This window comes from Oreochromis aureus, linkage group 5 (assembly GCF_013358895.1).
Source record: "Oreochromis aureus strain Israel breed Guangdong linkage group 5, ZZ_aureus, whole genome shotgun sequence".
Taxonomy (NCBI): domain Eukaryota; kingdom Metazoa; phylum Chordata; class Actinopteri; order Cichliformes; family Cichlidae; genus Oreochromis; species Oreochromis aureus.
The window spans coordinates 17779371-17795552 of NC_052946.1; the positions used below are offsets into that span (position 1 = coordinate 17779371).

A 16182-nucleotide genomic window follows, 5' to 3' on the forward strand; every position below is an offset into this window, starting at 1 on the left:
TACATTCATCATTTTGATAGCACGTGTGATTCAAGCAATAAAAATGCTACTTTTGAAATCAAGCAGTGAAAACATTCAACATTGAGGGGAAAATTTCTGCTCCCTGTTCCTCAGGCCATTCATAATATTTTAGCAGTAAAGAGGGTTCACTGAGGAAGACTTGAGTCGACACAAACTGTTCCACTTCAATCTGAAACTACGAAGGAACCACAAACACCAAATTACTACAATGACCTCGTTAACTGGATTATTTACCTAATCCCAGTATACACTGGTTTTGTGAAATACAAACCAAAGTTAGCTGAAAAAACCCTTTTTAGTTGTACTTTACAAAGCAGATGCCAACAATACTAAGCTCTGGTCAAACACTTTCCTGCCTACATCCACCAACCATTAGCACTGATAGAATAATTAGATATTTATAATTTATGAAAAAGAAAAAGTTTTGTAAAGTCTAGTAAAAATGACATAAGCAGATCTGCTCCACTTATTCCAACATTAGTTGTATTGATCCAATATTTGCACCACAAAGGAAAATTATTGCAAAACACAAAACCCAACAAGTATAACAAGTTCAAGACAAGATTCACTAGTCGTAGAACAAGAGTCTACAAACATTTCTACAAATATTGCTACTCTTACCTTTCAAAAGTTCAACCCACTCTGAAGCTGAACATGTCAAGTCCATGGATAACTGACAATAGATACTACTTTATCAGATTACTTGTTAATTACATGTTTAAAAAAAAACAAAGAGATACAAGGTCTCATATTTTCTAAACCACAGATGTAGATGCCACAAATTCAACAAATGTACAGGGACATCCTCTTATCATATCGTGATACTACTTTCAGCGAAGTATGCTTTATCACCGCGAACCCTGCGATTCCATCTATGACGACATTTTCCGAAAAGGAAAATCTATTTACAATTTTCCAAATAATTTCAGGCCTGCAGTAATCTAAAGAGATGTGACAAACTCATGAAATGAAATATAGGCATCTGTCTTTATATTATTACATATGTACATATATTCTTTTCTGTTTTCAGTTCATTTTTCCCCACCCTTTGGTTACTTCGGTGAACTTGGAGGGATATTCTGTTCTTTGCCACTGCGTCTGGCTGCCCGCTGTGGTGAAAATCGTTTCCCAGTGTTCAGGCCCTTCTGATGTTCCCGAATCTTCTGCCCTGGCTCTCGGACTCTGGCTTGGCCACTTCCCCCTCTGAAGGAGCGCAGTGGTTGCCGAGGAGGCCGTTTATCTCCACGCTTCTCCGCAGTTTGTCGACCATTGGGACGAGGCTCCTCCACCCTGTTTACCTTGAGCTCTTGCAGGGGTTGGCTGTCTGAAGAGGTGGGAGTGGAGGGAGAAGGCATCTGTGCTGGCAGCGGTTCTTTGGCCAGCTTCTGGCACACCTCTGCATAACTGAGCTTTTTTAGACCCTGGTAAAAGAACAGGGAACCACAGTTTAAAAAAATAAAACAAAAAAAACCAAGATGACAAAACACGCTGAGTTTGGGGAGTTGTAAGCTGATGTTACAGGAAAATATAATGTGATAATCAGCACAAAAGAAATCCTTACCGGTTCTGATGTTGGAGATGTGGGAGGCGATGAAGGTGTTTCGGTAGAAAGAGCCTGGCTGCAGGTGGAGGGAGCATGTTCTGAAGATGATTGTGTGTGAGCTTGTGCAGATGAGGAGACATTTTCCTTTGTTACAGGAGCTTCAGTTTTATCCTCTTCCTTTACTACAAGAGAATCACTAAATATATACAAAAAAAGTAAGGGATAAGTGAATTGTTGAAGACTCAATACCTTTGTTATTCACTGATGTATTAGGCTGAAGCAAAGGTTACCTTGAGACTGGTGGAGTGGTTGTTTGTGAGGACACAACAGCAGGTTTAGGTGGAATTACAGGATCAGGTTTGTTTACAGGACCTTCTGCGATGTTTGTGGGAACATCTTTGCTGACAGACTGTAATGACAATTACATTTGTGCATTTATATTTTACCTTGTTTTGTAAAGAGTTAAGAATAGAAAGCACCAGGAGAAGCAACATATTCACCTTGTTTGTCACCTTCAGGCCACGCACAATATCAGAAAGGCGCATCTCAGGGACACTTTCCTCCTGCATACTGACAACAGATCCGGGCAGAGGTGGAAAATTGGAGGCTGCCAGGTCAAACTTTGGATGTGATGCCTTGGCCTCCGGTACAGGGACGGCCTTCTACATTGAATGAAGTAGTAAAATTCAATATATTAAAAAGCAGCACACCAAGACACTGTAGAACACAGTCCTGGCAGTCAACTTCTTAAATAAAGAGCACAAAAAGAGGAAACCAACTGACCGTTGCCTGCTCATCTTCCCTTTTTCTCCTTGTGCTTCGATTGGGGCCTCTTCTACAAAAAAACCAAAACAAAAATAAAAACCCCACACCATTAGACTGCCACATCAGATTGGAAACCATTTTAGTGTTAACAGGGGTAAGTGTAGGATAATACTAACTCACCTGCCCCGTCCAGCCCCGCTCACATCTTTAAGGTTGAAGGAGGCCAGAGAGATCAGCTGTTGTGTTTGCAGGACCTGTGGACCAGACACACCATCCACCTGGTTCCTTGGTGCAAAAGAAGAGTGCACATCTCCAGGCCTGGGATGATCTTTTAAATGATTTCTAGGTCCACACAAAAAACATTACAAGTTTTACTACAGAAATCAAGCACTACCACAAAAGCATAGTTTGATAGGATTGTACACGTTTTATTAACAAAGAGTGAACACAAGAGCAATGCAAGAAAGCTGATCTTTATTGTAGGGGTGCAACGATACACAAAATTCACGGTTCGGTTCGATACTTTGGTGTCACGGTTCGATATTTTTTTCGATACAAAAAAATGTTCATGCCTTTTTAATTTGTCATTTATTAAAATTATAAATATATATTTTAACTCAAAAGTACAGTTTTTAAATTTAATGTTGCTGAAACAACAAAATAATAAAAAAATAAATAAATCTATCAGATCGAGAAATCACTCATCTTTGGAAAAGAGAGTTTATTACAGAGGAAGGGCTCTTTCCAAAATAAAAGCTATACTATACGCTTCTTCTGGGCTATATTCTCAGCAGCATATTAAACATATCAGGTCCCCATAAGGAGAATCATGTTCTAAACGACTCGGGTAAAGTTTGTAGCATGCCTGCTTGTTGTTTTTGTCTGCTTCCACTTGTCTTTGCACTAGGATGATGTCGGCGTAAATGTGCAGTCATATTCGTTGTGTTCCCACTAGTGCTGTCAGCGTTAATCTCGTTAAAATGACACTAACGCCATAACGCGGCAAATCTCCGGTAACGAGTTACAGCGGATCGCCCCGTGCGTGAGGCTGGACAGCGTCAACACCTTAACGAGCTAACTGCGCTAACGCACTAGTTCCCACCAATGTAATTGAGCGTTGCCTGGCACATCCGACATACTGTTTTACTTTTGTCCATGACGCACTTACCATCAGGGTCATGCTTCACATGAAAACCAAGATAGCTCCAAATGCCAGATCTGAATGAGGGTGGGGGAGGTTCAATTTCGGGTAGCGTTGAGGCAGTTGCCATGTTGCAACGAGCTTAACTGATAACTAACTTAACGAGTCTTGCTAGCTTGCGCTGCGCTCAGTGGATCTGCACTCGACAGTGCAGCCTAGGCGGAGTAGTCGAACGCAGATCCACTGAGCGCTCAACACAGACAGCATCGTCAGAAGAAAAGTTGATAAAATAAATTAAAAATTTTGTATTGTTCGATACATATGCGTACCGAACCGAAAGCACTGTATCGAACGGTTCAATATCGATACGAGTATTGTTGCACCCCTACTTTATTGGTTTGCAAATGACAGTAACAGAGGAAACTGACAGTACTCATTTCTTTAAAATAATTTAAAAAAAAGTTTCAGTCCTGAAGCAAAATAATGGACTCCGGAAGGACTGGTACCAAACTGCATTGCAGTTAAGTTAATGCTAGCATTACCATCCTCAGAAAGTATTTTACCAAGATCAAAGTCCTTAATTTCTTAAATTAAAGCTTACAACAAACACTGCCAGCACCTGATGGTAACTTAAAGTCTGCACTGATCTAATAAACTAAAAGTTTGTATCATAACCGTACATACCGGTTCCTGGTCATAGCAGCATGTGTGTTGACTGAGCTTGAGTTAGCTTTGTAGTTCCCGGAACTGCTGTAACCATTCATATATCCACTGTTAGGGAAAGGTGCCTGCATATCACCAAACAGGAAAAATCATTACAAATGTAACTCAAACCCCCAAAAAAAAAAAAAACAACAACAACAACAACAAAAAAGCCCCTCTGATGGTCTACACTAATATTAACTTTGAGTTTACAGAGGTTATAAATATTAGTTACAATGGAGACTGCCATTAATTTGAACAGCATTAAAAACAAAATAAATAACGTAGAAGCTTTAAGGGACATTCTGAATAGTACATTAAGGTTCTCACCAGCGGTGTTTCAAAATAAGGCATGCTTGATGGCCGAGGATTCCAGGAGGGAGAGACAATAGGATAAACAGGGTATTGCTGCTGAGGGCTGTACATCGACTGCATGTACACTGGAGCACTTGAGTCATACGGGGCCTGCAGCGGAGCATGTTGACTGTACACACCTGAATCCTGGACGCTACAGAAGCCATTCTTGCCAAAGAATGTATTAATGGCCTTAATGCGGGCCTGCAGGGAAAATGAGAGAATCAATATCGACACAACATTTCCACAGGACCCATATAGCTCTACTGTCCTTAGTCCCCTCAGATCTCATAATCTCACGGTCATTAGGCCATAAAACACTGCACCGACTAGGAGGAAAGAAAGGGGTTGAGGAAGGGGAGGAGGGGAAGGAGTATAAGAGAAAAATAAGGGAGAGAGGAACAGCATAGAAACAGACACAGATTTTAAGAAAGCTAGTGAAAGGTTCCACCCAGCTAGCCACAGTGCATATGGGTCCTTCCAAGCGCGATACTGATCATCACTGGGGCTTAAACAGGACCATCAACAAATCACTGTGTCATTTGCTCCATCAGATAAAAGAGCAGGGCACACAATGTCATATCAAAGTCCCGCAAAAATATCACTGATCGGGTTTTTAAAAAAAGAAAGAAAAAAAAAATCCCCATTCTTGCTTATCAAATTAGTGTATCAAGTGGAACACAAAGCGTAGCAGGCTCCATACATCTATAACCAATAACGAGCAGTGACTGAGGTAGAAATAAAAACATGGGTTACTCACCATGATTGGTTTCCCTTGGAACATTTTAACTTCCTCTCTTAGGTATCTGTAAGCCTGAGGGCAAGAAAAGAAAACAGTGTAAAGAAAATGTGGTGGAAACTCTCTCTCCTTTAATGCAGAACCTTAGTGAAACGTATGAAAAGATCAAAAAGTACTGTATCTGCTTGGTAGAAAGATTTTGCAATTTTAAGTTAAATATGCCAGGTAATAGTAGAATATTTAACTGGTTGTATAAACCTGAAATTGTACAACCAGTTTAAAAATAAGTAAAAGTAGCTTGTGGTAATTCATAAGGGGACGTACCTGTAGTGCATCCATGTCTGACTGAAAAGTTATGTACCAGTTGCTGTTGTGCGCAAACTCAACACTTAACAGTTTCGGGCAGTGTTCGCTCTTAAAAAGAGCCTCTACTTCCTGTGAGAGGAACACAACATGAAACACTTTGACCTAAAACAGACCATTCCATCACTCTCCACAAGTCAGCATGCAAAGTCTGATCGAAAAGAAAAAGGGCTATCACTCAGCTACAGCATACACACTACCACACAATATTTTAACCATCTAAAGCTGACTTGACAATAGTTATCACAATTTACGCAAGCACAATCAGTTTGCAGCCCTCGTTTGTACATTTTACCATTCAGTCAGACAGTCTGGGGTTGCAGAGCAATATTTTATTAGCATGTAGGAGTCGTCTTTACCTCAACTGGGGTAGTCTCCGGCACTTCTCTTAGAATAATGATGCAGCGACTGTGGTTTGGTCGAACCTTCTTCCCAGATTCATCAACTTGGACCATGGGCGAGGCTTATTAAAAAAAATAATTTAAAAATTATTTTCCTAAATCTACACAGTGCAGCTGAAGACAACTGAAATATCCCATTTATGTAATAGCTATGAAAGACTTTTGCTCCACTGTAGCCAATTTAAAGTTGGTAGACACTGTAAATAATCTTATTTATGATGGGGTAAATCAACCACACACTAATCAGAGTAAAACAAAAGTAATGTAATGAAGTGTAATGAAGCACATTCTTTCAAGTATGTAATGCATTACTTTTTAAAAAGTAACAATGGGCACTTTAAATAGTGAACTATGTAATTGTATTTAATTGTAATTAATTATATTTGATAAAGCTGCAGCAGGTAGCAGTTTAAGAACTATTAGAGTTCAAAACTTTTAAAAGTATCAGCCTGTCTATGTGAAACAAAGATAAACAGAAGCACTTGTACCTCGCAGTACATCCAGAATGAGGTCCATGTCAGTGGTAAGAGCTTTAATGTCCTCCATACAAGCAAGTGTCCAAATGGGAACAAACTGATCACCATCCATCTGGGATATCAAGTAGAGGTCCTTTGAAAGGTTCTCTCTGCAATAGCCAAAACATTGGCTTCTGAGTTACAGCTTTGCAGTAATAGTAAAACACAAACATCAACCTTTCAACAACAAAAATGATGACGGTGGTTGGTGGTGGGGTTGATGTTAAATCATTTACATTAGTGTAGGAAAGCCATTTATTAAGCACTTTTGTGTTAGACATCGTCCAATTTAACACGTCACTACAAAATTTTAAAAAGAAGTTTTGTTCAATAAGCATAGAGTTTGCAAATACTAAGACATTTCAGAACATTAAATCACTACCGACCTGAATCATTGTTTGTGCAGCTGAATCAAGATGAAAACGGCAGTTAAGCCAAATTAGAAACTTCAGACACCAATGACTCAATATAAGAATATACTCCAATTAAAAGTTACATGGCTTCTTACAGTTATGAAACAAAGTAAATTCAGTAATTACTGCTGTCCCATACACAACTCACCTAGAAAAGAAGAACTCGAGACGTTCCTTTAAAGACTGTCTCAAACTCTCTTCGGACATCGGCCGCACCTCAGATGCATTATCTATGGTGGATTTGCACTGTGGGTCAAAGCCTAAATACCCCTGGTCAGACGGACTGATGTCATTCACAGGGGTATACTCAGCAGTGCTGTCCACGTTTTCACTGTAGTATCCTTTACCTCCTGAAGAGGGAACATCTGAGTAATCTAAGAGGAAACAGGAGCAAAGTGATAAGTGTCACATTCAATTAAGTAGTACACAACAGGACTGAGTGCACCTTTGTGCAATCTCACTAAAAATGTTTCATTATTTCAAATATTACAAGTCCAAGGTTTCATCCTATGGAGATATATTTTTTGAGGACTACACTGAAACTATAACAGGCTATAATTATAACTATAATCACCAGTGGTAGTGGGGGTGGGGGGTTGACACCCTTTGGCCCCTTAACGTCAAAATGAGAGATAAGCAAACTCTAATCCAAGAGATTTCCAATTAGTCCAACTACATGCATGTAAAATGACATGTGAATACGTGAACTCCAAATTGTGGATCAACTGCCAGTGAAATTCAAACATCTGATTATAAGACTAAAGCAGAAAAGGATACAGAAAAATGGGTGATCACAATTGGTACAGTAATCAATACGTATAAATGAGTCAAAGCATCAGCAACACAATATCAGTCTTCTTAAAATGACAGAGTGCACCACTTGCACAATCTAAGTGATGAAATTAGATGGGCCAGTGTTTCAGACTTGCCAAAGGGCTTATTAAAGGAAATTACTGTTTCTCTGTCTGCTTGAGAAGTGTCAAGGACAATACAGAACTCAACCTTCATGTGTCTTCCAGGGGGGTGGGGAATAAAAACAAAGCAAAACTTCACTGGCCTTCAACACAAAACTGCAAGACCAAACTTTGCTAAACAATATGAACCTGATGAATACAGGAGCACACTAACAAAAACCTCAATCTGATTCATGAAAAAACACCAACTTTTGTTGCACTCAGGTCCTACTGTTTGGTCAGCATTTTCAGTTTAGTGAACCTGAACACTTTTAATTCATTCAATCCTCACTCTGCAACATTTATGTCATAACTGTTGATACTATAATACACAAAACAAGGTTTGTCATGTTTGCATTTACTGCATACTCCCATGGTTGAGGTTGCTTCTCTTGTCCATTTCCTCATACCATGTCTAGCTGTAATTTTACTATACATGTCTATACTTGCCACACATCAACTCCCTATTTTTTAACACTGTACCAGAGCAAGTGAGAACGTTTGGTTTTAGTGTAGTACCATATAAGAGGAACTAACTGTTTCTTCCCTGCAAGCATACCTTCGGTCATTTCAGCAGGAGGAGGGCAGGTATTGAGCCATGGAGCATTGTCCATCTCCTCGGGGCTCTCACTCTGTTGGGCAGGGATCTCCTGCCACACTTTGGCATTGGGGTTCAGGCCCGCTCCCTTTGTGGTAACCTGCATGATAATTAAAAGAGACAGAATAAACAGCTTTTTCCTTCAAACATTACACTTTAACATAATTGCATACAGCTGGTAAGTCAGCAACTAATTTCTGAGAAACATGCATCAAGAAAGTGGTATTCAAATATGTCACTCAAAGTGGAGTGAAAGTAAGAGTGGAAGAATTGTAGCAAGAGTAAATGTAATTTTTAAAAATGAGATTGTGTACAGCCTTGTATAGTGTGAAAACAAGTATATTACTGAATAAAGAGATTACTTTAGTGTTGTACTTACTGCACTGTGGTCTTAATTCATATTTTTGATTTGATATTTTTTTTAATATATGTACTGTAGTTTAAAAAAACAAATTGAATGAGTCATGAGTCTCAAGTGTCAAAAAACATTTGTGTGTCATATGTCAAGTCAACCAACAAGACAGGTCAGTCAAGATCCTAAACAGACATTCAAAGCTAATTTAGCATTACACATCAGAGCCAATCCAATGAATGAACTCTGTTCATTAGCGATCCTTTAATCCAGCTTTGCAAATGTGTCGACTCTTCACACACATTGACCAGAGCCCTGAAGTAGTACTACTAAAGCTTTGACACGCATACGCATGTAAGCGCCAGCTGAATTTTCATTGGATTGCTTATCACCATTGTTCCGCCTCTCAGTCGCTCACATGCACCCGTACATGGCGCAGACCCGCCTCAAGGCAGCATGACTCGAATAAGGCAGTTTGACCTGTCATCCATTGTAAAATCTCGAGTGTGCAATATTTCGAGTAGCTACACACTACTAGAATCTTATTTTCAATCCAATCTGCTATCCAACATTGTATTACAAAAGCAGCAGGTCTGGGTTTACAGTGAAACACTAGAAGTACTTTGAGGGTCGAGAAGAGCACATGGCACCGACATGCCCGAGCGCTTTCAAACACGTAGCGATATTCACTGTGTTCATTTAAAGTTCGCTTAAATAAGTCTCCTTCTGGATAAAATGGGTGTCATCGATCATTATTACTCCTACTGTACGTGTTCTTATATTTTCACAATGAACGTCCCATAGTGCTATGACCTTTATCACGGGCTATTCAGCTACAGTGGTGCTAACGTTTAACACAAATCACGTGCCATATTTACTACACGTGTAATCCAACTTTAAAACGCACACCGAGTGTAACTCGTAAAGCAGCAACACCAAGTCAACGAGTTCGTAAATACCTGTTTGGCGAATAGGGTCTTTGGTTTGTGTCCTACCGTAACGTTGCCATATGTAACAAGTGACACCACCATGTTTCGCTAACTCGCTCTCGTCTTACCCGCACACGACACCGGCTACACTTCGTACTGCTAAACTAAGCTAATGTGTTTGACAGGTTAAAATAATGCAAGAGAAGTGCTTGTGTGGAATGAGAAACGTAAAGACAAAGTGTCGTGTAATCAAAGAAAAAGCACACAAGTATCCGAGAAACTTCACACAGCACGCGTGTGCGAAACGAGAGAAAGGACGCAAACAGGTTGCTGCTCGTTAGCTAGCAATAAGGCCTCGTCAAAACTCACCATGCTGATTTGATCTTCTCCGTATGTCCTCGTCAGTAGCGGGGAACCGATAGTTCAATTGTCGTGCGATGTTTGCTATTAAATATCGTAAGTCGAAGTTGCTGATCTTGGCGTCTACGTTTAATTAACGTCTCTCCCAACAACTGCGGCAGTACGGTTAAACGACAGCTCGAGCTCCAGTTCCAAAGGCACGTCCGCGCGCACGACAACTTTGAGATCTTTTATCTTTAAGACACGGAAAACTTTTTTCGTTATTTTTTTTTAACAAGCACTATCCATTTTACTCAAAAATTTCTTCCATTCAGATCCTCAGCCCGCAGATAAACTTCGCTACGCTCCTCCAGCGTGTGACAGTTACGTCCTTTATCTTCAACCGACCGTCCCGACAAGCTGCACTCCGCCTCCACGGCAACTGCAGCGCAGCATAGCAACCATCTGTGACCTCAGGACACCGCGTACTGCCAAACAGCCTTGAATTAGCTTTGGAAAGAGCCTGTCCAATAAGTTTGAGTTGTCGGAGTAGGAAAAGTAAAAGCAAGATTTTTTAAAAATGTGAACTGCGACAGTATACCGTTTGGACAAAACTGGGTTACCGGGCGAAGTTCACCTAAACAGTAATTAGTGGGTGGAACTTGACCCGGTGCTGCTCCAGCACGACAATACTGATGAAATCATGTCGATTGAATCAGCGCAGCTCTCATAAAACCCGCACATGTGATTTCACTTTTGGCTGATTAAATCTGCTTTTCAATCGCGATCAGAGAACTGTGGAGGAGTGAGGAAAATTAGATCATTAAAAAAACTGCTATTAATTACAAAGTAACTTAAAAGTAAATTAATTAATATAAATAAGTTATCGATTCATTTAATTTGACATTTAATAAGCTAGTTTCACTTTTATTTAATGGTGTCACATTTATTTATTTTAGGGCATTTGTGGCCTTCTACAGTGACCTTGCAATTTAAGTATGGCCCTGCCCACCTTCAGCCTGAAGGATTATTGGGGTCAAAGTCTCATGATCACTTTGTAAAGCTAAGCACATGGCCGTCGGGAGAAGCTGTAGTTTACTCTGAAACAGTCAAAGTGCCCTGTAGAGGTCACTGTTTTTGAGATTTACCTCAGTCAAAGGGAGTTCGTTTACCACAGTCTTTCAAAAGCAACACAATTTACACAACACTATGTGATTAGTGGATTACTGATTACCCAACCTGTGCAATAAGTCAAAATCCCTGCTAACACCTGAAACACTGCAACACGGACACACAGAAACAATGATCACTGTCTGCCTTTTAAAGCCCTGCAAGCTTCATTTTAACTTCATTTCTAAACCCCAGCTAAACAAGTCAGAAAGGATGGAGCAGCCCCTGTGAATTTAATTAACCAGAATAAATAAAAACATGGGAGTGGGAGTGCAGCATCTTGTAAGTAGCACCAAAGAGGAGTCCATTTTTACAATCTTCAGTCTTACAAACAAAACAGCTGTCCTTATTGACTTTCACTGATAAACACAATAACACAAACACTTCAATGTTCATTGAATCCACAGTGACCTCTTTAATAATCAAACATGCTGGACACCCAATTTAATTTAAAATTGACCAAGCGCATATGACTGCTTTACAATAACAACAGGCTACCATGTAATATACTTGAAACAAGGTTTGTGCTCGTCAGATTGAAGCATGTTTTCTCAACACAAACTAAAAAATCCTCCCGCTCATAAGGAGTTCAAACAGCTGTTCTTATTATGCCTTGGTGGTCCCCATTTGCGAGGCTTGTGGGCTCTGTTGTAACTGCTGGATCTTCATGTTCATTACTTCAATTACAGCTGCAAGAAAGAAGACAAGTATAATATAAATCCAACGTTACTATTGATTACATTACATAACATTTTCCGATATGCACTCATACCCATCTTTTGTAATGGCACGGACATTGGAAATTACCTTTATTCTTTAATGTTAAAGACTCAACACATGGCTTCATTAAAAAAAAAACAAAATCACAGTCATGGTTCATAAGTCCACTGATCAAAAATTTACTGTGCCAGAAAAAGCATATTTAGTTTCTTTATATATTGCTAGTTTAATCAATAAGAATATACATAAAATTCTTGCTAGATTAATAATTTATATTATCCAAATCCCAAAGAAATAGTAACTAAAGTGACATTTGGCCCCTCCTTAGACTCACCCCTGCATATTGCAGGAATTGCATTGCAATACAGACAGCAGGGAGGGGCAGGAAATGTGCCAAATTTAAAGATTGAGCAGTTCATAAGGATACAAATGACTTTCAGTTGAGCTGTTTCTTAATTTAGCATGCTGTTCCTGTTGGATGGGAGGAGCTGAAAACATTGCTTTTCTTCACATTTGAACTATTCACACAGGTGATTTGATGAAGGACTTTTATTGTATTTTAGCTTGATTACCCTTCATAGCTTACTCGGAATAACCCTTGAAACTCTTTTCTGAGTGGTTTCTGTCATATTTAATTCCTGACTATTAGAACAAAATGAGTGTGTTTGCATCAAAAGTTAGTGAGGGGGTTTCTGCCCCTAGTTACCCCTGGATAAACCTGAATACTATTCTAATGGTTGTTGAACCACATCTTCATTGATAAATGCCAAGGTGTAAAGTCGTTACTAACCCAACAACACTAACATGCTGTTTTATATAACTTACACATGGGTTAAATCACCCAGCATTAGTGTAGTAGGTTGAGGGTACAGGGGAGGTCATCAAATGTCATCTTTATAGGTTAATTCATCAAAATTCATATTAGCTAGCTATGATGAAAGCTACTTATGTATTTAGTTCACTACTCTTTAGTGTATAAAACAAAAACTGTACTGTAAAAAAAGCCAAAGGCTAAACGAACTAAAAAAAAAAAAAACAGACAGAATGAGGACGAGTATGATGCCTGGCACAGACACAGTGAAGATGTGGGGGAGTTATGTTGCATTGCAAACTTATTGAGTGGACATGGATTTTTAGCTGATATCATCTTCACCTTGTAAGTCTAAGTTTTTGTCAATGATGATGAAATGTGTTTATGAAGACACCTTCTGTACTGGGAACAACTGCAACTGCAAAGGCACTATTAGTAATTTGGTTGTTATTTAGCACAATCTGTCAACACAACAGTATCACAACTCTGCAAGATACACACATGAAGCTTTGTCGATGAGATCAAAATGAAGGTAAAGTTTAAAGACTGAGGTTCAAGCCATCAGTACCATGTATTCAAAAAGATTCCGCATTAATGTTGTGAAAATAATCATAATTGCTGTCATCTAATTTTTAGGATAATTTCGTTTTAATTGAAGAAAAAAATAAAAATAAAAAGTCCAGAAACATGCATGTCATTGAGTAAAATAAGTATTTGATCCCCCTACAACCCAGCCAGAATTCTGACTCATACAGTGCTTAATATGAACCAGTATAATGTCACATGGTATGATGGTGCACCGAGATAAGGAAGTTACCTTGTTTCATGGCATGCTTTTCCTGTAGGGCTGGCTGAATTTTCTCTATCTGCTTTGTGAGGAAGTCTATTTTGCGCTTAAAGAATGCCTTTGAGTCTTCCACGTTCTGCAGAGACAAAAAGGAGAAATTTCAACACGACTCAAACACATTTAAACATTTTGTTTCATTATAATCCATTCATGGCTTTTCAAATTGCAATTTTTTTATACCTTTTCAACATAGTATCCTGTCCCCACATCCACTAAAACGTGTTCCACATCATTTAATGTCCCAGGGACATACATCTGAGTAACAGGAATGTCAAGGACAAACATTCATAGCTCAAGATAACCATGACTTAATTTAAAGCACATCATACAACACAGCAAAACACTTACTGTCCAGTGCAAACAAAAGGATACAGAACTGGTAAGAGGCACAAGGAGTTCTTTTCCTATATGAAAGAGGAAATAATAAATCAAATTAAGCTACAGATTTCTAGCGAACATTACTGAAAAAGCAGAATTCTGTTTTTGGCCAGAAATGGTTGTGCGGGGTGTCATAAGAACTAATAAGGTTGTAACAAGTGTCATTTTTAATGTGATGACTGGTTATATCATTAGAGTGTGACACTGTGTTAGCAAAACTGATGTTGTACATATGAGCTCAGATCAGTGCCTCAGCCCTTCTGTGTTTTGCTCTTGCTTTTTTGTTTTGTTGAAACTGCGAAAGTCATGTACACTATAATCCAGGATGTGTAGTTGATTTTTAATAGAGGACGTCCGATGAATGTCCTAGACCTTAGTTATTAAGAGTGGTTATTTGAGTTGCTGTTCTTCCATCAGCTCAAAGCAGTCTGACCTTTCTACTCTGACATCAACATGGCATTCATTTTGGAAACTCTGGACATTTGTGGTATTTAAACTCCTCTACTCTTTACCGTTACATCCGTCTCTCTCACATTCACACTTGTGCTGACTTTCAAACCTCTCTAGGCTCTCTTCCACCTGCTCCTCACTCTCACTACATAACATTTATCAGTTAACTGGCAAGTTAAAAGGGGAAGTAAATAAACAGGGTAGTAGCTGCTACTTGCATTTCATTTGAATACCGGTTCATCTAATATATAATAATACGAGTTATTGCCGATATAGTCAGTTTCACGCCTCTTGAGTGTTGAAATAAACATGTTTTTCAATCTACCAGAGGTGCACTGACTTAATAGGCTGTCAGAAGTTAAAATTATTACTCACCTTTATTGTTTTTGTTCAGGACATTCAAGCTATCTTTTGCCTCAACATACTTTGTCTGGACAACTTTGAGCTGACCTATCGAAGACGTCAAGAACTCAACTTCCTGCAAAAAGACACAACAACGTGTAGAAAACAAGTGGCACACGGTTACCAACCAATGGTTTTATGCTTGACTTGTTAAGGTGTGCCGACAACATCAACAACAACGGGTTTGCACTGTTAGCATCAGTGGTGCTAGCCGGCTGAATACCCGGGCCCGTTCTCAGCACGCTTAAAGCTCTGATTAGAGCCCTTTATAAGGACACATTCCTCGCACACACACGGACAAACTAGGCACACTACCTGGTCTAGCTGGGTTTTCAGTCCCTCTAATTGAGGCAGGGAGAGGTCTGTCAGATTCACCGCCATGTTGGAAGCGTGATGCTAAGAGACCTTTAGCGATGCTGTTTCCGGGTTATGGAGCTGGACCGTCACTAGTCTGAAACATCGCCCCACTGCGGAGAAGTGAGGAAGTGAACCAGCTCCTTATGCCTCTTCACAGAGAAGTATGTGAGGCTGACAGATGGGTTCAAGTTTGAGCTGGGATAACATCAGGGATCTGCACTGAGCCCCTTCTTGTTTACAATGGTGATCACTGACAGATGAGGTCAGGGAGGAGTTTCTGTGGACTATGGTGTTTGCAGATGGCACCGATCTGTAGTGAGAGCAGGAAGAAAGGAAAAGAGCCTGAAGAAGTGAGGATATACTCAGGAGAGAAGAGGAATAAAAGTCAATAGAAGTAAGAAAGAATACATATGTGTGAATGAGAGAGGCAGAGAGGTGCAGAGGTAGTGAAAGTAGAATAAGTTTAAATACCTGCAGTCAACCATCTGAAACAATGGACAGTGCGCAAGAGAGGTGAAGAAGAGTGTGCAGGCAGGGTGGAGCCAAGTGTCCGGGGTGATTTGTGACAGAAGGATATCAGCGAGTGTGAAAGGGAAGGTTTACAAGGTGGTAGTGAGACATGCTATGATGTACAATTTGGAGATAGCTGCACTGACTAAAACACAGCAGTCCGAATTGGAGGTGGCAGAGTCGAAAATGAACTGAAGATGGTAGATGTATCAGACAAAGGATCTTGAAGATGGAACTGCCAAGCAGCAGGAGGAGAGAAAGACAGAAAATATTCATGGATGTAGTTAAGGATGGTATGGAGAGGGTTTGTGTGACAGAAGAGGATTCCAGGGATAGAGTGTGATGGAGGCAGATGATCTGCTTTCAATCTGCTCAGGCCAAAGGAAGAAGAAAAATATTGCTGGATATA

General features: G+C 39.7%; 2 protein-coding genes across 2 annotated transcripts; both read right to left on the reverse strand.

Moving 5' to 3' along the window:
- Positions 1 to 989: 989 nt before the first annotated feature.
- larp4ab (La ribonucleoprotein 4Ab) lies at positions 990 to 10820 on the reverse strand. The gene is made up of 15 exons (XM_031739939.2): positions 10159 to 10820; positions 8470 to 8608; positions 7106 to 7331; positions 6518 to 6654; positions 5988 to 6091; positions 5590 to 5700; positions 5287 to 5340; positions 4503 to 4730; positions 4155 to 4258; positions 2510 to 2671; positions 2348 to 2399; positions 2065 to 2226; positions 1855 to 1973; positions 1583 to 1760; positions 990 to 1442 (listed from the first exon to the last, which is right to left on the reverse strand). The coding sequence occupies exons 1-15, from the start codon at positions 10159 to 10161 to the stop codon at positions 1074 to 1076; spliced, it is 2148 nt and encodes a 715-aa protein (XP_031595799.1). The 5' UTR covers positions 10162 to 10820; the 3' UTR covers positions 990 to 1073.
- Positions 10821 to 11689: 869 nt separating this feature from the next.
- pfdn5 (prefoldin 5) lies at positions 11690 to 15364 on the reverse strand. Its single transcript, XM_031739981.2, has 6 exons — positions 15222 to 15364; positions 14880 to 14982; positions 14049 to 14080; positions 13857 to 13931; positions 13647 to 13752; positions 11690 to 11987 (listed from the first exon to the last, which is right to left on the reverse strand). Exons 1-6 carry the CDS (start codon positions 15285 to 15287, stop codon positions 11905 to 11907), a joined length of 465 nt encoding a protein of 154 aa, XP_031595841.1. The 5' UTR covers positions 15288 to 15364; the 3' UTR covers positions 11690 to 11904.
- Between the last annotated feature and the right edge of the window lie 818 nt (positions 15365 to 16182).